Source organism: Vombatus ursinus, unplaced genomic scaffold, assembly GCF_900497805.2.
Source record: "Vombatus ursinus unplaced genomic scaffold, bare-nosed wombat genome assembly UNPS02014841.1, whole genome shotgun sequence".
NCBI classification, from domain to species: domain Eukaryota; kingdom Metazoa; phylum Chordata; class Mammalia; order Diprotodontia; family Vombatidae; genus Vombatus; species Vombatus ursinus.
Genome location: NW_020954619.1, coordinates 3,593,496 through 3,617,022, shown reverse-complemented (window position 1 = coordinate 3,617,022; position 23,527 = coordinate 3,593,496). Strand labels below are relative to the sequence as shown.

Here is a 23,527-nt window from a genome sequence, read left to right as displayed (position 1 = left end):
TCCTGTAGTGTGTGCACATGTGTATGGGTACAAATCAACTGTTTGTATGTAGGTTCGTGGGCTGTCATTTTTACTGAGCACTATGCTATAACAAGGAAGTACAAGTTAATAGTGTTCAAAACTTTCCATTGAAAATTGCCCAATAATTTTTTTCCAGCTTATAGATCAAGCTAGATTAGAGCCATATGAGATGAGAAAACATGAAAGAGTTACACTAGTATTTGTGAGGAAAGTATCCATAATGATGAGGTCACAGATCTCACTAAAGTACAGAAGCATACAAAAGCCTAGTGAGCAAAGGTAGTATAACTGCTTTTAAAATGATTACTTAATGTAACTGAGCCAAAATTTTATGTACCTCTATTTCCATCTTAACAAATATCACAACTTTTAAAAATTTACACATAGTGGCCCCATAACCCACCAGTGTAATATACTACTTTGGAAGTGAAAACATGGTAGTCATTTTGTGCCAACAACACAACGAACAGTGTTTTCAAAGGAGAAGTGAATAACATCTAATTGAAACTTCAGGGGAAATTTAGAAAAGCAGAATGTAATTACTGAAGCTGGAACACAGCCAGGATTCAATATCTAACACCCCTAATCTTGAAAATAGAACCAGCAACTTTAGTAACATATTGCTCTTTGATATAATGCTTGGGCAAATAATTTAAAGGTGAAGAATCTCCCTTATTAAATCAAAACTCACACTTGGTTTTACTTTAAATTATTTTAGAGGTTATCCAATCAGTCATAAGACTCTACTTTAGCATAAAATTTAATAAAATTCAACCCTAAGGCAATGTATCAAAATGCATGAAATCTATTTCTGATAGTTAAGAAGTTTAGAGCATGTGAATTCAAAACAATTAATCTCTGCAATATTCCACCTTTCCAAAAACTCCCATTCAACAATAAACCAAATACTTAAAACAAGTGTTTGCCACTGCAAAACTGCAGCAAAACAGTTGTAGGAATACATTAAATTGTACCACTCATCCTGCAATAATTCACTATTATGCAACATTTACTTTCATTGCTTATAATATAATATTAATCATCACGAGGTTATTTTCTTTTCAATGCTGTATGCCTTAAGCATCTGGGTACCACATGTGTAATTAACTAAATCACAAAATTAACAGTTAAGGCATCAAGCTCAGTTAAATAAAATATTTGGGACAAAGGTGTATTTGAATACACCAAAAAATATGCAACATGAATAAAATAAATACTGAAAACACAAGTAAAATGAGTTTTTAGTCACATCACAAAACTTGCCAGAGGATGCCTAAAGGAGAAAAATTTTAAGTACTTTTCCAGTATCTTTACAAAAGATATTCACTTTACATGTTGTATCTGATAAACATTCCCAATAGAGACTCATTGCAACATATTGTTCAACTACAGTTTCTTCACAATACTCACAAGTTAGCTCAATCTAAGAATGTGCATATAACTTATGGGGCAATTTATAGACTTTTTCATTTTATAATTAATCATGTCAACTATTTCCTACAATGCAAGCCATACTTCAGAATGTACTTGTCAGTTATAGAACAAATACTCATTTTTTAAGCCTTACAAAAACAATTCATGTTCTGAGTCTTGTCCTGTACCACTACTCCTCATTAGCTTGAGTAAACAGTTTTAAAGTCACTATGCTTTAACTATTCTGCATGCTGCCTGCCAGGCAGCACGCCACTGGTGACACTGGTCATGGTACACACCTAATAGTCTGACCTCCTTTTCCTTCTAATTGCATTACATAGCCAGCTGGCTCCAGAAAGGAGTCGTCTGTTTGATTGAAGAATTCCTGCTCCTTGGTAGGCATTGCTGCTACTTTTACTAAGTAACAGTCAGGCCTGACATCCCCATTGTTCATCTGACAGTGTGCCCATCCTAAAATCTAAGTTTTATTTGTAAATTAACCAAGAAACTTCCTGCCAGAACAGCGCTGCCTGGAGACTGATAATGTGTGCCTTTCATTCCCTTTCACTCTTACTGTATCACTGCCAATTTGTTTTTCTGCTGCTGGCCAGCCTGAGGCTATAAAAGCCTTGTAAGACATAAGTGCAATTATAGTCCTGGAGTCAAATGAATTGGACAAATCCAATAGCACAGCTCTGTCCCCACTTTGCAAAACCCCTACAGCAGTTAGATTAGCTGCTAAAAATCTAATCTAGCTATAGCTAACAAATTTCTGCAGCGAAAGATCAAGAGTTCAGTATGGGGTTGCAACCAGATTTCTGAATTGAAAAAGTTCTACTATGACAAGGGCAGAGCATAGCATAAATCACTTTAGAATTCTGCAGCTCATTTTTAAGCTGTTAGGTACAATTTAGTTAGAATAAGACAAGGGACTATTGGATGCTGTTACTGGGATTGATTTTTGTTCTAGCTGCAAGACATCCTGATGAAGAAAGTTTATCACTAATGATGCTAAATCCTGGAACTGCAAAAGGTACCAGCTGAATTGTGATGATTTCAGTGGGGAATCTTTCAAACAGGGCCAAATCTGAGAACATTATTTGTGGGACAGCATTTTTAGCCAGAAAAAAAAAAGCCTCATAAAATAAACAAAACCCTGCACTTCTTTTCATTAAAAGAAAGGAAATGTTTTAAATTTGTATTCCTTCTAAAGAAAATAAAAATGTCTCTCACACACAAGAACTTTCTTTTTAGCATAATTCTCAATTATACTGAAATGACAAAATAGAAACTCGATCCTGACAGCATTAACCCTTTACTATGCATTACTAAGAGTTAGGTAAGTGAAGACCTGGTTGGCTTGTAATCTAAAACAGGTCATCGGAAACATCATTTAAGGTAAATGCTTTGAGATAGGAGCCAAGTCCTTTCCTTTGCCTGCCACAGACTTTCAGTACTGGAAGGGATCTCAGCAACCACACCTCCACTACTCTAACAACCACAGGCTTGACGATCACCAGTGAAGGTGGATCCTGAGGCAAATCATTCCTCTAGTGTTTTGTGATCATTGTGAGAAAAAAATTTTTTTTCATTGCACTGAAACTAAATTAGCTACTTTGTTACTTCCAACCACCTGTTTTTAACTCTTGGTGTTAAAAAGAAAAAGTCTCATCTCTCTACTACAAGACACCCTTTCAAATATTTAAGACAGTGTCAAATCTTCAAGCTAACCTCCTTAAAATCCTTCAACACCATGAATCTGAGGCAGCTAGGTGATGCAGTAGATAGAACAGTGGGTGGAGCCTGAAAGACCTAAGTTCAAATCAAACCTCAGATACTTACTAGCTGTGTGACCCGTGGCAAATCACTTAACCTGTTTACCTCAGTCTCCTCATCTGTAAAATGGGAATAAAAATAGCACCTAATCTCCCAAGGTTGTTGTGTAGATCAAATGAGAAGACCATTGTAAAACACTCAGCACAGTACCTGGCACATAGCCAGCCCTTATAAACGTGTTTATTATTATTATTATTTCCCTTTACTATTTTGGTAATTCTCATCTGGACAGTCTCCAATTTAGAAGTGTCCTTCTTAAAATGTGGTACCACTATAAAGAGGAATCATGGCATAGTATGTATAGAAAAAATTGGATTGGCTGGGAGTCTAAAGACCTAGGTTTTAATTCTCACTCTGTCAATTACTGACAGGTTGTCATTCACTCCATCTTTCACTTTTGCACCTATTATAGATTATTCTATTTGCTAAACTATGCTTCAATATTTCAATAGATCCATGATTCATGTGGGCACTCATTATACTAGTGCAGATCTCAACCCACTTACACTTTTTATATTCTTTGTAATTCAGATGCTCTCTTCCCAAAAATAAGTCCACAGGTTTAGTAGAGCTGAGGAGTACAGAAATCAGCCTATTCAGTGAATACATGTAAAAGCACATTAGGTTTTTCACAACTCCAACAATCCTACATAAAATTTTATTTTAATTATTCTGATTAAGTGTGACTATGTTGGTTACCTCCCCTCTCTTTTCCCCTCCTCATATACACAATGAAGCTCTTGATTGGACTTCGAGTCACCTGTTATTCTATTTATTCAGAGGTCATGGTATTCCATGTTTTACATTTGTGTAACAATACTGGAAAAATATAAGTGTCAAGAAGTTGGCTTATTTGTGTTAGGGATCAACGTGGGCATCACAGAGAGTGCTATGTAATTTCTTCAAATACAATCCAATCTGATCTCTTTGTTCCACTTTTACTCTAGACTCAGCTTATTGTTCATTTGTAATGTCTGTTCAAAATATGTGCACTGAAGACTTACTCATTGTATTCCTCTTCCAACTACATGCCATAATCTGGGCAATTCACATTCTTGATCCACTCAGTTTTTCCTCTGTAGATTGTTTAGGTCATTTTTTTTTTCTATGTGGATCACACAGAGAAAGCTCTATTGTATTAAAAAACATGATGCAATCAACATAATTTCATCTATAACCAAGCTACCTCACAAATATAGTGAATCCCTCTCTCATTTGGACTCTGTGCAAGGCAACTTACACAGCTGTGGTTATTAACCTTGGTGAGTAAACACTTCCCTAAGGCCTTGCTTAATACCGATAATCAGAGGTTTGGAACAAAGTTATTTATGTGGTTACATGCATGAAATATTTTTATATGATGTTAAAACATGTGGAAGATGTTGTTGCAAGAAAACAGTTAAGGCAGGCATAAAAATGAAGAAATGTACGATGAGGAAAGGACGTATGCCAGGCAAGCGCAAGACCGAGCAATAATAGAGAGGCCAGGTGCTGCATTGTTAAAAGACCAAGAGAAAGGCCTCCAGTGCATTTGCTGGATCGTCTGTGGAGGATTCATGGGAGTATACCAACAAGAATCACACAAAATGTGATCTTCCTTGGAGAAAGTACACTTATTGACTAGATCACAACACAAAATGAATGATTTTGCTCTACGTTTAAATTTGACATAATATACTATGATTATAGTCCAGTACACTGGCGAACACTATACTTGGCCAGGTTCCTTTCACACAATGTTGTGAGCTCTAACCTTCAAAATACAGTGGATTGAACTGTAGTGAAAGAACAAAAAGGAGAAAAAAGGAGCAAGCCATAGAGATGGTCAATATTAATATTCTGAAGTCTAAGGAAGTAAAAATAATGACCAATATGACAAATAAATAAAATAAGAATGAATCTGCATAGAAAACATTGAATGAAAGATGGATCATTCTCATCTTACCCAAATGAATTTAGCATTACTAAATCATATTTTAACAGTTTAAAGCATTGTTTTAGGAATCAAATTGGAATCCTGTAATCACCACTCACTACCTGTGTAACTACTCTATGTTAACATCCATAAAATGAAGAAAGTGGGATAGATTCATTGCTCTCTTAAAATCTCTTCTGGTTTTAAAACTCTGGCTTTTATGATTATTATCCTTCTTAATCCAAAGACCAAAGTCACAGAGAGTTTTCATCTAAGGCAGACAACAAAGATCTTAGTCAAAAATGAGTAATTTCCCTAAGAAAGAATCCTCCAAAAGAGCCAAAATGAAGAAAAGTGCTAGAGATAATGGTGTAGGGAGAAGATACAGCCAAAAAAATAAGAGTGGGTCTGCATGTAGTTCACCAGACAGAACCACACGAGAAGGCTAGTGACTCCAACATTCCAAACACATGAATACCTACAGCTGAGATAGGGGGAGTATATACATAAAGTATGGTCATGGCAGTGAATGATTGTCCTATTTGGGCATTTTCTCTGGTGACCAATTCACTCTACACAGGGCAATGAAAACATATATTTAATTAGTCTGTTTTTCATTCATGATAACTTTCTATTAATAAAAACCGATATGTGTATATATAGACAACTATTTATATATATGTTATAGATATCTATATATAAAATCAAGGCTGTTTTTCATCCATTTTTTATTAGTAGAAGTTATAGATATCTATATACACATACATATCTGTTTTTTATTAGTGGAAGGCTGTCATAAATGAAAACCAATATAGATTTTACATATCTATATACATACACATATCCATCTTTATTATTACATATATACACATAATAAAAAATTAAACATATATCTATATATACACATAAATACATATACATACTGTGATAGAAAATGTTGAGAATAAACATTAAGAAACAAATCTACTGTGAACCTTGCCTTTTTTGTACCATACCTCTTAATCTAAAGACCTGTTTCATAAGTGATTACCTATTTTTGTTAACATTTCATCATTTTTTTTGATCATCAGATCTTAGATTTGGAAATTTGAGGGATCTCAGAGGTCATCTAGCCCAAATTCCAATGTGGCACATGAGGAATGGAGGTTCAAACAAATTCAGTGGCTTGCTCAATGTCACACAGGTAGTAAACAAAGAAGCCATATTTCAAAATCAGTTTGTCTGGTTCCAAAACCAGTGTTCTGACAAAAACATTTTAGTTTAGCAAATCTTAGAATAGAGGTGAATTAATAAATGAAAAAGTTCTTTTCTAACAGTACCTAGAAAAAAATTCTGAAAAGATATATACACACAGATATCTATTACCTTTTTGGTGAGAGAATCATCTGAATCAGATGGCATTCTAGTGGAAACATGAAAAATCACTTCCACAGTAGAGGTAGCATAGTAAGGTGCAGTTTGTCCCGTGCTGCCATTTCGCTGTAGGCCACCCATAAATCCACAGTGTGTTGAAAGGTCAACCTTATGTGTGTAATAAAATGAAAAATAATGATAATCAAAAACCAGGTCTTTTGATTTACTAAGCTAGATGACATTGAATATATTACAAATTTAAAGCATGCACACAGCTCTTTGTAAAGCTATGGCTTAGGCATTAACTGCTTAGTTAGTGCCCAGATCTTTTAGTGAGTGGACACTTTTTTTCTTCTAAGGAATATGAATTCTCTGTAGTGTAAAATATTAAGATCCATTTAATTGCATTTTTTCATACTTTGAAAAAACATAAATGAGTTTCTTTCATATTAAATATATTAAGGTTAAAGAAATTTTTTATTTGGCAAAAAGAAAACATGGTCAAAAATAGTCAAGGATGGTTTTAAAGAACATATTGATACCTTTAAAATAAACATGTCTTAAGCTACTGTTAAGAGGAGTTAAGAGAGTAAAGAGCTAACTTTTTGAAGATTTAATAATTCTTTGAGAAATGTCACCTTCTGACTAGTTTTTAAAACTCACCATCATACCCATTCTACATATCCATACTTCTTAAATTGTTCTATACTAAGTTAAAAGAAAATTAAACTAAAAAGAATGAAAAAGACAGAAGTCTGGTTAGATTCAGGGTTCCTAACATTTTTGTGTGTGTGTGTTATGATACTCTCTGGCATCTGGTAAAGCCTGTGGACTCTTCCTCAGAATATCATTAAAATGCACAAAATATGTGAGAATACAAAGAAAACCAATTATCGTGAAATATAATAATCAAAACATTAAAAACAAAATCAAACAAGTATAAAGACCCTGGGTTAAAGAAACCTTAGTTTAGATTACGTCTAGATTATGTAGAAATCTCTGATTTCAGAAGAGCCCTGAACTCATAAACACATATTCTCCCACAGGTGTGTCAGGAAGACCTAGGTTCAAACTGATACCTAAAGGGTGCACGACATTAACAAATTACTTAGTGTCTGGCTCTAGGTCAGGAATCTGCCTGATCTGCCTACAGCCTGCTTTTTGTATTGCCCAGAGCTAAGACTGCTTTTACTTGTTTAAATAATTTTACTCTATTTAAAATTAAAAAAAAAAATATTAGTTCTGTACAAAAAGAGTTAGGCAAGATTTGGCTCTCTGGCTATAGTTTGTAGATCCCTGTTCTAGGCAAATCTCTGAGACTATAAATTGCAGAGATGGTGCCAACCTGCATTAGTAGAGGGAATTTCTTCAGCTGAGAATTCTCTCCCCACCCTTCTTGCAATAAATGTTTGCTTAATTAATTAATTGATTAGTTTTTTTTATCTATTTATGGCATTCTCTCATTTTTTAAAATTTTGAGTTCCAAATTTCTCTCCCTCCCTTCTGCTTAGCCCCTACCCACCAAGAAGGCAAGCTATGCTATCAATTATACATGTGAAATCATGCAAAACATATTAAAACATATTTCTATATTGCTCATATTACCAAAAAAGCAAGAAAAAACAAAGAAAGTGAAAAGTTATACTTCAATTTGCACTAAGAATTAACCAGTTTGCTTTCTGGAGGTAGATAGCATTTTTTCATCATGAATCCTTTGGAATTGTCTTGGACCATATTATTGATCAGGGCAGCTAAGTCTTTCACAGTTGAACATCGTTACAATATTGCTGTTACTGTGTACAATGATCTGTTTCTGCTCACTTCACTTTGTTTCAGTTCATATAGGTCTTCCTATGCTTTCCTGAAACCAATCCCCTTGTCATTTCTTATAGCATAATATTGTTATATCTTGTTCAGTCATTCTTTAATTGATGAGCATGTCCTCAATTTCCAATTCTTTGCCATCACAAAAGAGCCACTACAAATATTTTTGTACATATGGATCCTTTTCCTTTTCCTTTGATCTCTCTGTGGTACAGACTAGGGCCAAAGGTTACACATAGTTTTATAGTTCTTTGGGCATAGTTACAAATTGCTCTTCAGAATGGTTAGACCAGTTCACAACACCACCAACAGTACATTGATTGTCTCTTTCCCCCCTCATTTCCTCCAGAATATATCATTTCTGACAGTTGTGAAGTGGAACTTCAAGTTTATTTTAAATTGTATCTCCAATCATTAGTGATTTGGAGCATTTTTTCATCACGATAGATAGTTTTGATTTGTTCTGAAATCCACCTGTTCATATCCCCTGACCATTTATCAATTGGAGAATGACTAATTTTTTATAAATTTGATTCCGTTCTCTCTATATATAAGATCTTTATCAGAGAAATTTGCTGTAAAATTTTTGATATTACTGCAATATGATACCTTTTAGTAAAATACATAGTTTCCCAGATTATCTCTTTTAATAGGGTCCATTTTTGCTTTTGCTTTATCTGAGGTCATAATTGTTACCCCTGCCTTTTCTACTTCAGCTGAAGCATAACAGATTCTGCTTCAACTCCTTATTTTAACTCTGTGATTGTCTTTCTGTCTCAAGTATGTCTTTTTAGAACAATATATTGCTGGATTCTAGTTCCCATTCTGCTATCTACTTCATTTTACGGTGAACTCATCCCATTCCCATTCAGTTATGATTACTGTGTATTTCCCTCTATCCCCTTTTCCTTGTTTATTCTTTTCTCTCTCTTTTTATTCTATCCTTTCTCAAAGGTCTGTTTTGCTTCTGACCACTGCCTCCCTTAATCCAGCCTTCCTTTTATCATACCCTACCCTTTCTCTTATCCCCTTCTCCTTATAAGATAAATTTCTATGTCCAACTGAGTGAACACCTACCTATAATTTTCCCTCTTTGAACCAACTTCCAATGAGAATGAGGTCCAAGCATTGCCCACCATTCCACCCCACCTCACCCATTTTCCTTTCCACTGTAAAAGCTACTCTTTGTCTGCCTCTTTTATGTGAGAAAATTTTCCTAATTCTACCTCTCCCTTCTCCCAGTACATCCTTCTTTCTTACTCTATTTTTTTCTGAGATCATTGCAATATAATCAACTTACACTCATGGTCTCTGTCTATGCAGACTCCTTTTAACTGCCCTAGTAAAGATCTTAAGAGTTATATGTATCATCTTCCCATATAAGAATTTAAACAGTTTAGCCTAATGGAGTCCCTTATGACTTCACTTTCATGCCTCCCTTTTTATGCTTCTCTAAAGTCTTGTGTTTGAATGTTAAATTTTCTATTCAGCTCTGATCTTTTCATCAGGAATGATTGAGAGTGCCCTATTTCATTAAATGTCCTCTTTTTTCCACGAAGGATTATACTTGGTTTTTCTGGGTAGGTTATTCTTGATTCTAATCCTAGCTCCTGTGCCTTTCAGAATATCATATCCCAAGCTCTCTGCTCCTTTAATGTGGATGTTGCTAAATTATATGATCCTGACTGTGGCTCTATGATAGTTGAATTTAGTTATAATATTCCTAAGAGTTTTCATTTTGGAATGTCTTTCAGGAGGTGATGGATGAATTTTTTAAAAATTTCTATTTTTACTTTCTGGATTTAAGATATTGATGCAGTTTTCCTTGATAATTTCTTGAAAGATGATGTCTAGGCTCTTTTTTTGATCAAGGCTTTTAGGCAGCCCAATAGTTCTTAAATTGTCTTGGCTCAATCTGTTTTCCAAGTGAGTTGTTTTTCTAATGATAAATTTCACATCTTCTTCTATTTTTTCCATTCCTTTGACTTTTTTATTGCCTCTTACTGTCTCATTGAGTCACTAGCTTCTACACGTCCAATTCTAATTTTTAAGGAATTGTTTTCCTCAGTAAGCTCCTATATCTCTTTTTCAACTTTGCCAATTTTGCTTTTTAAGGAGTTCTTTTCTTCAGTGAATTTTTATGCTTCTTTTACAATTGGGCCAACTCTTTTTTAAAGGTATTATTTTCTTCAGTATTTTTTTCTCTGCCTGTTTTACCAAGCCATTAATTCTCTTTTCAAAATTTTCTTGTATCACTCTCATTTCTTTTCCCAATTTTTCCTCTACCACTCTTACCTCCTTCTTGAAGTCTGCCAGGAATTACTGTTGGGTTTATGTCCAATTAGCATTTTATTCTTTGAGGCTTTTCTTGTAGCTATTTTCACATTGTTGTCTTCTTCTGAATTTGTGTCTTGGTCTTCTGTGCTACCATAGTTGCTTTTTATAGTCAAGTTTTTTTGTTTTTGTTTTTTTGTTCCTTTTCCCAACCTATTTCTTGGCTTTAAACTTTATATTAAAGTTGGTTTCAGTTCACCTGGAGATGGGGAAGCTGTCCCAAGTTTCAGCCTTTTTTGTGCTGTTGTTTTCAGAGCTAGTTCTGGGGGTGTGTATGTTTTCAGTACTTCAAAGATGGTATCATCTGGAGAGAGGTGTGGTCAATGTTCTTCTGCCTATGCTCTGGTCTTTACCCAGGAAGTCCCCTTGTAGCTGCAAGCACTAGAACTCCTGTTGGCCCTGGGACTGTAACCAGGTCCTTTGTTCTCCTGCAGCTGCAAGTGCTAGTTCTCTTCTCTGTCTTGGAATTGTGACCAGGGCCCCTGTTCCCTTAAGATCGACTACCAGTGCCTCTCTCCCTGGAACTGTGACCTAGAACTGCATACAGGCAATAGAGTTGCCAATCAGCACCAGCTGCACCCTGTGCCATGGGACCAGCAAATGGTCCCATGGAATTTCTTTCCACCAGCTGTCTGACTCCTTTACTCTCCTTTGGTTGAGAGCTCCCAAAGCTGTTACTGCTGCTGCTGTCAAAGATGCCTCCAAGGTGAGCTGCTGGTGATGCTATTGTATATGTTCTGGGTCAGTCCCCACCCTGGCGTCACAGACCTCTTCTGAAAAACAACTGAATTGTTTTAGGCTAGAACAATGTCTCACTCTAACTTTTTGTTGGCTCTGTTGCTCCAAAATTTGATTTGAGGCATTATTTTAACATTCTTTGGAGGGGAATGTAGTGAGAACTCCTTCACCATCTTGGCTCTGCTGACCCACCTGGGAGTTCTATACAACAATGAAATCACAAATCTAGTCACAAGCCCTACCTAAGAATATGATTTAATAACATATTTTTCTCCATGATTATTTAGAATTGATCTTAGAAAACAGGTTTGAATGGATACTCAATCCAACTAAGAGGACTCCTTCTATTTTATATTTTTCACATTATATCTTATTCATTCCATCTTTCTAGTATTTGACCTCTTTTTTCATTTCTCTTCTCTATTACAGTCATTGCATTTTTGTCAGGCAACCTCAATTTGCCATTCTGATCTTACTATTGGATATCTTCCCAGCTGAAGATCTCATTTTTCCTTCTGATTCAGGTTATATCAAAATAATATAGTGGTAGGAGAACTAGGTGTTTTGGATGCCTGAAACCTCCTCCATTTCCCTTTTTCTCCATTTGAATCTACAGTCAGCCTTTGAAACCCAACTCAAATGCTATAATCTTCATGAAGGCATTCTCGGTCTTTATTTTTCTCTCTCCTCAGGGTATCAAATTACATTTTAATTTTTACTTTTTCTAATGCACACATAATATCTTATTTTTTGTTACAGTCATCTATCTATATCACATCCCATACCATACTTCTAAAAAAGTATGGAAAATATTACATTTCAGCTATTTTATTAACCAAAAGAACACTAATGAATGATTGTTTAATTGAATCATTACTAAAAACTAATAATATTACATATTAAACTATATAATAAAGCTGACAATTATAGCACTTTAAAATTTTCAAAGTATTTAACATACATTGTTTTATTTTATTCTCATGTAAGCCTTTTCAGAAGGTACAACAAGAGTTGTTTGCAGATGAAGCAACTGAACCTGAGACAGATTAAGTGACTTGTTCAATGTCACAGAGCTACTGTTAGAGGTGGGATATGAACCCAGGTCTCACTGATATCAAACCCAATTCTCTTCTACTACATTTGTATTTAAATTTGCTAGAAAGTGGCTAATTAGAGTTGAAACTCAAAAATTAACACTTTCATTACAAAAGACTCAAGAATTCTTGATATCTTGGCTATTTGTATCTTAGACTTCATAAGCCAGCATAATTTTACACAAACACAAAAAGCCCTCTAATTTCCACTCAGTTGCATTCAACTAATATCTATTAAATGAATTACCTCCCAACCAAGCCCAGCAACAAAGTCTTCATAAGACTGGCTTCCCCTTGCATTTGACAGTATTGAGCACTTGTCTTCTTGTCCTTCAGCAATGTAAAACACTGCAATCTTGTGAGTTTCACGGCTGTAAGTTAGAAGCAAATTGAAATGAAGTATATTTATAATGCAGAGGAAGTTGGGGACACTCACTTAAAAATGAGTTGGTATATAATTTCTTATATCATACAGTTTAGGATTTCTTCATTTTAATTTAGGAACATTTCAGCTAACTTTTGAAACAGACAAATTATCTATTCAAATTTTACAATCCTAGCCTTTGAGATTTGAGATATAATACTGTAAAATTCTCTAATTCTAAATCACCAAATTAATAATAAATATAATAATGAATCATAAGGAATGTCATCTTCCAGTAAGAATAGATTCTGAATTTGTCTTGGTCAGTAGAAAGCAACTGCCCATCCCCAAATAACAGCACATCTTCCCCTTCTAAATATGTGTAACTGAATACATGCTATGGGGTTAGAAAAATAGTATTTGGCTGAGAAAAAAATTGAATGGTTTCATTCATGAAAGGCTTAGTTCATATTGATACTATATTAGTTTAACTAGGACATGGACCAATTTACTGTATTTGACTGTATTAAATAACTAATTTCTGTATAAGCAATTAGATCAATGGTTCAAAAAATCCAAAGTTTACATTACACAAACATGGTATTTTGTTAATAATGAACATCTTTCTCCCCCCTAAGGCCCTAAACAGGAATGATTCAATTCATTGCCCTTCCTCTATTGAGAAGTCATATTCTCTTAGGTTTCTTTTTTTAAATTAGGATTGCTAATCTGATTATCATTGTATTTCCTTCATTATTTTTGTAGTGTCTAATGGGAAATAAATCTTTTAAGTTCCATAAAATAAAGTTTTATTTCTCCCAGGTAGTATATTATGCTGCAAGTTCCCAAATGACTGAATTTGTTTTCTATTGGCTAGCTTTTTGAAGTCCTAAATTAGGTTAAAAACAAACAAACAAACAAACAAAAACCACTTAAGAACAACATAGGCCAAAAGAGTGTAAGTTCCTTAAACATTTCCACACATGCAAATTAATTATCATCTTATTAGTCATAATTTATTGAACCTCAACTAAATCTTAGAGGTTAGATGAGAGGACTTTGTAACTGGGGAAGAGGTTTCATTTGATTGGACTAATATCTCACAGAGAAGGCATGCTTTGGACTATAATTTCTAAGGAGGAGTCTTTTGAAGTGTTATGGGGATTCAGAAACATTTAACAACAATTACATTTCAGGAAATATATTGTCTTATACGGAGTACTGAAAAATGTTCTAATAGCAGATATACTGAAGCAGGTAGGTGACAAATGTTGACACCATACACCTTTACCTTTACTGATCATTAGGACATGGTAAAGATATATAGAATCAAAGTACAATTATAAGACAAGCACCAGTGATCATTTATTTGTTTGAGAGTGGGTCCCCCTATCTCATCTGGCTTGGAAGTAGTCAAGCTATTTAAGGTTCTTCCAATCTAAGTACTAAGGCACTACTAATCAACGTGAGAGCTTTGACCTGCTTAATATCTTACCTGGGTTGGTTCACCCTTCTTTAGGTAATCTGGTAGCCCCTTGTTACTAGTGGCTCACATCATAATAATGACAAGCTTAGTACAGATATTCAATCAGCATAGCCTACTGCAGCTCAGAACTCCAGAGCTCAAGAGATCCACCAGCCTCAGGATCTCTGTTGACCGAGATTATATGCATATACCACTATGTCTGGCAAACACTTATATTCTAAAAATCATATTTAACAGTTGGAAAATTTGGATTGATCCCCAATTCTTTACTATAACTAAATCTATTTAATTAAAAAATCTCTGGGAGTTCTCTGGAAGCTGTCAAAGGAAACTTAAATGTAATACCTATTTATGAAATCTCAGACCCAAGTGAAATGTATCTGTTCACTCTCCTTCAATTTCAGACTTTTTACTTTTGAAATATGAGGTTCTTAAAACCCTTATTTGCATGTCCTAGAAATATAATCATTTCAATCATGAATAGCTGTATATTACAGGGGTGAGAAACAATGACCTTTAGTGCTAAAAATTCAACAAATTTCACATCTTTCAAATTTGGAGACCCTAGAAAGTTGGCTAGCTTTTCAACCTGGAGCTGGCCTTGTTAGACTCTTGAATGCATGTAATGTGTTTGCAGTGCTAATGAGCAACATCAACACTATTTCACATCCACAGGATGCAGGAATAAGTATGCAATACAGAAAGAAACACAGACCCACCTTCTCATTCCAATTGGGTCCAGACAAGACCAAGTCAATTTCTTTATGCTTTTTATTTTTTTCTTTATGTTACAAACCAGAATTCAAATATGGGTGACCTTCTCTCCATCTTAACATATACTTGTAAGATTATTACTATTTAAGCAGTAAAACTGATTATTCATTAAATTCGTCCTGTGTCTAGCATAATTCTTTGTGCATAATGTCTTACTTTACACATTTTCTGACCTTAATTAGCTGCATTCTTACATTATCATTAAAATATATAGAAAGGGCAAACCAAAAGCATATATTCTTTAAATGATGGTTAAGTGATATTCTTTGTATTTCCTGACAACAGGGAAAGATAATAATGTAATACTATGAAAAGAGGAAATCAGTTTACATAGGAAGAATTACTTTGAAGGTTGTGGAACACTGAAAGATGTTATTAGTGAAAGCAGTTTAATATGTTGTCCTACATGTAAACTGAGAGAGACTAAGCACTTCTAGATGTACAACTATGGAATATATTTATTTTTTGACTTCAGAAAGAGCTAGTGAAAATATCAATTACAATGATAGAAGTTGGTACCCTACTTAGTTATCAAGGAACATTAAATCCAAGGGATATAGGTTTAAATGAAGGTTAATTAGGGGGGCAGATGATTTGCCGATAAGCTTTTCAAAGCCACATTTTATAAGTGCAAGACCACTCCAGGGAACTAATTCAACTGTACCTCACATAGTTCAAGTCTATTAAGTCTAAACAAATTGGCCATAGTTGTAAGATAACATTTTATTTGTTTAACATGGAGTATATGGAATAAAACAGAATGAATGTGAAAATTTAAGTTTGGAAGTTCATTCCACTTGCTCAATGACGGAGAATTCATGGGACACAAAGGAACACCATTCAAGTTCTGTTTCTTATACAGAATTCCAAAAGTAAACTCACTCTTTCTCTAACCCCAAAGCAGAAGGTGAAAAATATAGTTGAAAATAAGAATTAGGATGATAGAAAAAAATAAGAAAATTGGTATTAGGGTTAAGGTTAGGGTTTTAAGCCTTTTAAAACATCCTTATTCAAATCTGCAATTCTATAACTCATCAAAAATATTTCCCTGTGATTCAGGAATCAAGAAATTTCAAAATGACATAGGTATCTGTTAAGTTTTCTATTGTTAATTATTTTTCAAATACTCCACATAGTTAACAAATGTATTTCTTAAGTACCAATCATAATAGAAACTAAGTGATTTAGGATAATAACTATGCAGATGAGACAAATTTACCCTTCAAGCTTTTTGAAGGAAAAGAAAAGCACAAATAATGTCTTTCATATGTAGGTTCCAAAAGCTTAAAGAAGGCAGTTCTGCTTCTAAACTGGAAAGCCTTAACTATAGGTATGAAGTGCCCTAAATAAACAGGATAGCGTTTTTTAAAGATAAGAGGATAAAGAGAGGAAGAAATAAGGTGAGTGAGAAGAAAAATCAAGTCCCTATCTAAAGGTAAAAGTTTAGAAATGCTAACTGGAAAACAACCTTGGATGACTCTTTAGTAAAGTTCTATAAAATGAGTGGAAGCAATATATAATATGCCCCTCTCTTCCCATTTTCTTCAGTGACCTTTATAAAAGGATTTTGAACGTTTTTAATAGAATTTTAAGTATTGATTCTCTTCTATATTTTTGTTCTAAATGAAAAGAAAAAAACATATTAGTACTGTAAATTTGAAGTACAAATAATGGTAATATGAACCAAGTCATTTTTGTTCCCTTAAAGGTAGCACTGAACTTGGAAGACTCGTCATACCCATGTTTTAATGAGAACTCAAAGATAAATGGAAAAATGAAAACAAACCTATAAATTAGACCTTATTGGGGAATTATTATTTTAAGAAATACACAACTGTCAGATCATTTAAAAAAAAAAGAAAAAAAATTGCACTAAACAATTTGTATGTAAAATAGTAAATGCTCCATAGCTATTTGTTACCTAAATACCTAAAGAGTTTTAAGACAAAAACATGGGGGGGGTGTGTGTATGTAATGTATGTATGTATGTATGTATATGCATATACACATACATATATATAAGCCTTTTATACTTTTATAATATTTCTAAGAGTAAAAACTATAATTTCCCCAGATGTTAAAATTGAAATATGTCATGACATGTCAGGATAAAACTGTTTTTACTAGTTCCCCTTTCTTTATGCTTTAAAAGCTATTTTACTTTGTCTTCTATCAAAAGTTCCAAGTTATTGTTGCTGAATTTAGAATTGTAGGATTTAGAGCTAAAGAGGACACTGAAAATAATCTTTATTTTGTCATTTCACCTAAAAGTACATTAGTTCAGTAAATAGCATTATATATATATATATACACATATAATTTTAAAAGTTAAACATTAAAAATTCACTATTAAAATAGGGTTGAGATAAGGCATGATTTGCTTATTCTACTCAATTTTCTCAAAGATTAACACTTGGGGATTTTGTTATACATAATGGACATAAGGGTTCTAGGTAACATAGGTTCAAAAAAATCTTTTAGCAGCATTGTTGAACTATATAACATAGATACTGAAGTTAATATAGGCTGGGGAAAGAGGCCTGTTGACCTAAAAATTCTACCATTTTGGAAAAGAGAGCTCATCTATATCAATTTATAGCAGAATAATTTTGAACTCTGTGGTTGTTAAAATAAACACAGCATAAAATTTGGCATCATCGAATGAATTACATTTCAAGAAATATGACTATAAAACAAATATATTTCAGAGATATCGGATGTATAAGTAAAGATGGGTATGCACATCTATAGAGCTAAATAACGTGAACATTTTTTCTGAGGATGTATTCTTTTCTGCAAGTTTACCTGCTGTACTTATCCCTTCATCATATCAAACTTGTCATCCAAAAGATGAATGGCCAGAAAATGAAGTGGCCTAGCTACATAGTGAGAAATAATTAAAGGACAGTCTGTGTTGTACAGTGGTACCCACAATGTCAAAAAAATTAGAGGAAGTTCCTAATACACTGGTTGGAGCCATATAGAGGATTTGTGGATGGACATGGACAAGAGTTATATGGGAAAGAAGCGACAGATGACTTGCAATTTGTTACTTTGGAGGAATTATGAACACTAATGAGATCACAGTTTCATCAAAGTACTGAAGTAACAGCTGTACATGTTCTCAGAAGATATAACAAGAATAAAAGTAACTTTTAAATAGAATTACATACCACTGACGTGAGTCCAAATTTTTTAACTCTCTCAACAATTTAGAATTTTTCTTCAGCAGATGAAAATTTTTTCTATAATAACAAAAATTAAAAATTTTGGGAAGATAAATCATGTGAAACAAAAACAATGTACTATGTAATGAGCATTCCTTTTATAAATTTCAATCAGGAAAAAAAAATCAAGGGATGTAAATTAAATATATTCAAATATAAGTTTTACATATGTTTTAAGTTGTCTTACTGCAACCAATTATTACATACTATGGTATTATTAATACTATAATCAATTATTTATTTGGCACTATGCAGATATGAAAGTTAACTTTGCATGTGTTATCTCATTTTTTCAATACAACCACTTTAAGAGGTAGGTGGTACAAGTTACAGTAATATGGAGATTTTGCAGATGTTTTCCCACAGTAGAATGAAAGCTCCTTTAGAACAGGGTCTGTTTTTATTTTTCATTGTGTCCCTAGTGTCTAGTACAGTGACTGGCATAATGTAAGTACTTAATAAATGCTCTTTAAATTGAAGAAAGAGATTCAGAGGCTAATTAATTTGCCCAAGGTTACACAACTAGAAAAAGTAGTAAAGGTTGAATTTATACCTAGGTCTTCTGACTCTAGTATTACATCACCTGGCTTTTCAGCAAAAAAAAGCTGATATCAGTGGTGGCAAACATTAAATGAAGGCATTTTAAACATATGTTTCTGTCTGTGCGTATGTAATGACAGAAACATGATATACAGAAGATGAATTTCCTTCAGGTCAAAAATTGGCAACAGGGAGAATTAGGACTCATGACCAGACTACAGCAAAAGAAAGAGAGCTAAAAGAAGACAGGACAGACTGGCACACGGCGTGTTAAATATACAGACACAATATCCTGCAATACTTCAGGCACTCATCAGTATGAAAACTCCCTCCACTGACATCAAAGGTAACTTCCCGGCAACTTAACCGATAATCTCAGAGAACTGCTCTGCTAAAAAAAAATCACCGCCTTGAATTTACATGACAGCTAATAACCTCTCTGACGCTAGTTAGAATGGTGCTTGCACAATGCACATTACCAATCAATAGACCAGAATCTTGACATTTGAACTTGAATCTTTGGTAGGCTATTAGGATCTGACAGAGCTTGTAGTCCACTATCAGATATTATTTGAGAAATAAGGGTAGCCTCCACACTATGATGAGCCACTGGTATAGAACCTTAGTGAATACAGAAATATGGTAGAGAACAATTGGTGAGGATAAAAGGTGAGAAAAGTAAAAGTGATATTGATGTAAGATTTTTTCTAAATTAAATTTCAAAATTAGCAGACAGGTAATCACTAATTTTAATATCAGCTGGAGTCTAATCTGCTAAATAAAGATTGCTTTTTATATCTTTATCTTTCCTTATTAACTGGGAAAAAGTCAGTTTTATCTAGTGTTCAAAATAGCACACAGATCAAGGATTAAAAAATAACAATCTAAGGAGACTGCACAAGAGAAGTAGAAGTCAGTAGGTAAGAAATAACAAAGAGAGAAGACACAAATGGGAAAGCAGAGCATGGACATATCCAGGAAGGGTCAATGAGGTCAGAGCACAGTTGGCCCTGTAGAACTGGGTAAATCAGTCATTTGAAACCATGTGAGCAGTCTGAGGTAGGATTATCCAGGTACTGCAAGGAAATGTCAGGAAATGGTCAGAAACTGGTAGGCAAATTGAAGTCAAAACATACATGTTAGAACATATAGATCCAGAGTCTAGGCAGTCAAGACAACTGGATCCAGAATATATATCAGCCATCTGAGTGGTAGGGATCAGGACCTAGGAAAGGGGGAGAAAGGTAGTAAAAAGGGTCTTAAGTCAATGTGGTATAATAGAAGGAACAAAGAACAAGAATTCAAAAGACCTTCTTCTTCTGACTCTATCACTAATTAGTTATATGGGGGGCTGCGAGGTGGCACAATGGATAGACCATCAGTCCTGTGAGTTCAAATCTGGCATCAAACCCTTACTAGCTGTATGACCCTGGGCAAATCACTTACCCTCAACTGTCCCTAAAAACCCCAAGAACTAATTAATTGTATTATCTTTGAGCATGTCATTTCATCCTTCTCTAACTCAGTTTCCTCCAAAATAATGAGAGAATTGGACTAGACTATCATTCTAAAATTATGATTCTATGTTCACTGGATCAGGTTAAGTGCTGGCAGAAACCTTAGACATTATATGGTCCAAACCTATCATTTTACATAAGAACCTTATGCCTAAGAGATGTTAAGTGACTTTCCAAGTAAACAGAACCGGGATTTGAACCAAAGTCTTTTAATTCCAAATCTAATTTTTTTTCCATTTTACCACAGACTTGTGGATATAATCATTGTACTTCTCTTTAAATTTCTGAAAAGTTTTGGAGAATGATAGGAGTGCTAAATGCCTGAAGGATAGGTATGAACAAGTATAGATAATCTGAATTACCTGATTAAAAAAAAGGTTCTTGTTTTAAAAAAGAAAGATAGATGGCATAGATTAATTTTTTAACATAGTTTCAACATTAGCTACTTGGCATAATGGGTGGCATGCTAGATATGGAGTCAGGAAGATTCGTGTTTAAATTCTACTCTACACAGTTAGCTATATAACCCTAGGCAAGACACATAATCTCTCTGAGCCTCGGGCTCCTTTGCTTCCAACTGGGGTTTAAAAAAAGAACCTACCTCCCAAAGTTTTAGTAAGACTCAAATGAGATAATCCTTGCAAAAATGTTTTGCTAACTATGAAGATATCATCATCATTATTATCAATAACTTGGCTGGCAAAATTTTGGAATGGGTGGTTTCTGAACACTATGAAAATGAATCAGTGAGGGTAGAAGTGGGATCACTAAGAAAAAAATCATATATAAGCAGGTAATTTTCTTTTTTTACAAAGTTATCTCCACAGAGCAGAACTAGGACCAATGGGCAGAAGTTACAGGGTGTCCAATTTTGTTTTTGGATAAAGAGGAAGTTGTTAACAATTCAAGTGTTCAAAAAAATTGTCTTTTGAGGTAGTAAGCTCTAACCATGAGAAATGAATTACAGGACAAGATGGAAGAGATTCCTACATGAGGACCTCTAAAGATCCTTTAATAAGAAATTGTATAACAATAATAATTCAGATATGCTCATTTTTGGCTAGATGATGTTAATGATGATGATGATGATGATGATAATGATGATAGTCACATGCACATAGTACATTTACATTTTCAAAGTGCTTTCCTTATAATAACCTTGTGAAATTACTGTCAATACCAGATGAGTGAATTGAGGATCAAGGGAAATCAAGTGATTTGTCCATGACCACATAAGTAGTAAATATTAGAGCTAAGATTCCTGTCTCCAATTCTAACATTCTTTCCATCATACCAGATATGATCTGCACAATTCTGCCTACAAGATGGCTAACAAGAGGCCATCTAGCCTCTCCTTAAATACTCAAAATGATGACAAGCTCATTACTTTAAAGAAAAAAAAAAGAAATGGGTTATCTTTTGAAAAGAATATTAGAATATTCTCCCTGATACTGAGGTGGACCTTGACTCCTTTTATAATTTTTACCTATTGGTCTTAATACTACCTAAATCTACCTGTATCTATATAACATAAGTTCAAACTTCTCTACATGAAAGTCCTTTAAGTAAATGAAGATTTTCCTCTACATCTTCTTTTGTAAGGTAGAACATCCCCTTGTTTTCTTACATTATGTAGGAGGATTTTACTAAATGACTTTTAAGGTCTTGTTCTAATTTCAAAATTCTATGACCTCTGTAAAGGAGATGGCATAAATACTAGTATGCCTGCTTTAGATATGAGGAAGCCAGTGCTCAGAGATGTTAAGTGATTTGCTTAAGGTAAAGCTGCCTAAATGGTGGCTGACAAATTGCTGAATAAGGATTCAAACACTGATCATCTCAAACTCAATGCTCTTTCCATAAAATCTCACTAAGCCATACTAGCAAGGAATGCTAACACTGAAAGTAATTTCATGAGATCTAGATGAAATGTCAATGCAATACAAAAATCAACATTAATCAAAGTTACATAACTTCCAAAATAAAGAAAACTGCAGTCACACTGAACAAATAACTGATAAAAAGCTAGATGTTGCTTTCATATCACTGGCTGGAATTAAGCCCAAGAATTGGGATTGCACTCTATGTTTTGCTAATATTTTAAATTTATAAAAATATTCATACCTTTCTAGTGGCTACTGAAATAAATTTAAAATGTGAAAAATAATTAAAGAAAAATCTCAAAATTAAAACTGTCATGTTAAAAAGAAAGCAATATATTAATAAGGTAAATAAAATAAAATGAAATACTGGGTTCATACCTTCTGTCCCAAGAATTCATTCCTAAGTCATTCAGCAGTAATCTACAGAAATAAAATGGACCTTGTGGCTCAGAAGGAACTGGCTGTTCTTCATTGGGAACTTTCATTATAACATCAGACCTGCACCTATGTACATATTCCTCTTCTTGGGAATTCTGATACAAAATTGCTTTGATGATCTCTTTTTCTTGATAATGACTCATTCCAAATGGGGGTGGTGAAGGAGCATTCAGGTTAAGCTGGGACGGCAAAAGGCATTCAGGGCTTGCATTGCCAATATTTTCAAGTAATTTGTCAAGCACATCATCTACTTCTTCAGTTTGAGAAAAATCTTTCTCAGGTTCCAATGTCTGCTGTCTACTGTCTGAAATCACAAAAGAACTATTCCTCTTGTTCTGTGAAAAGCAGCCTTCCAAAGGTCCATATAATATTTTGCTATCCCAAGAATACTTTCCAGAGATATCTCTCACAATAAGTCTAACATCAGAAAGGGCACCTGAAGGCCTCCCTTCTGTTCTTTCTGAAGGAATTTGAAGGTAAGACATAAGGGTATTGTCATTAAATACAAACAACTGTAGGTTTGGACTTCTGAAGACTTCAGAAGAAAGCTCAGGTGACTCAAAGTATGCATTGTCATGATTTTCACTAACAAGGCTGTGAAGAACAGCAGGGCCCCCACTCAGTGGATAGTGACTCAAGTGGTTTACTAGGTGCGTCATCACCATACGGGCAGTCAGAGGGATTAATTCCAAACTCCTCCTCCGTTTTTCTATAAAAATAAATAAAGAATGATCAGAGATGGCAGAAACCTATCGTTAAAATCAACACCA

At 34.1% G+C, this 23,527-nt stretch overlaps 1 protein-coding gene across 3 annotated transcripts in view; it reads right to left on the bottom strand.

The window, feature by feature from the left end:
- The window catches only part of RALGAPA2 (Ral GTPase activating protein catalytic alpha subunit 2), a 407,209-nt gene that overhangs the window by 155,868 nt on the left and 227,814 nt on the right, over nt 1-23,527 (bottom strand). For all 3 annotated transcript variants that reach the window (XR_003567134.1, XM_027840277.1, XM_027840278.1), the window contains exons 32-35: nt 22,698-23,466; nt 18,326-18,397; nt 12,776-12,899; nt 6,551-6,706 (exon numbers count right to left, since the gene is read on the bottom strand). Coding sequence is in view for 2 of the 3 variants with exons in the window: in XM_027840277.1 (XP_027696078.1) it covers nt 6,551-6,706; nt 12,776-12,899; nt 18,326-18,397; nt 22,698-23,466 (1,121 nt within the window). In the remaining variant the exon portion in view is untranslated. The remainder of the gene's footprint in view (nt 1-6,550; nt 6,707-12,775; nt 12,900-18,325; nt 18,398-22,697; nt 23,467-23,527) is intronic.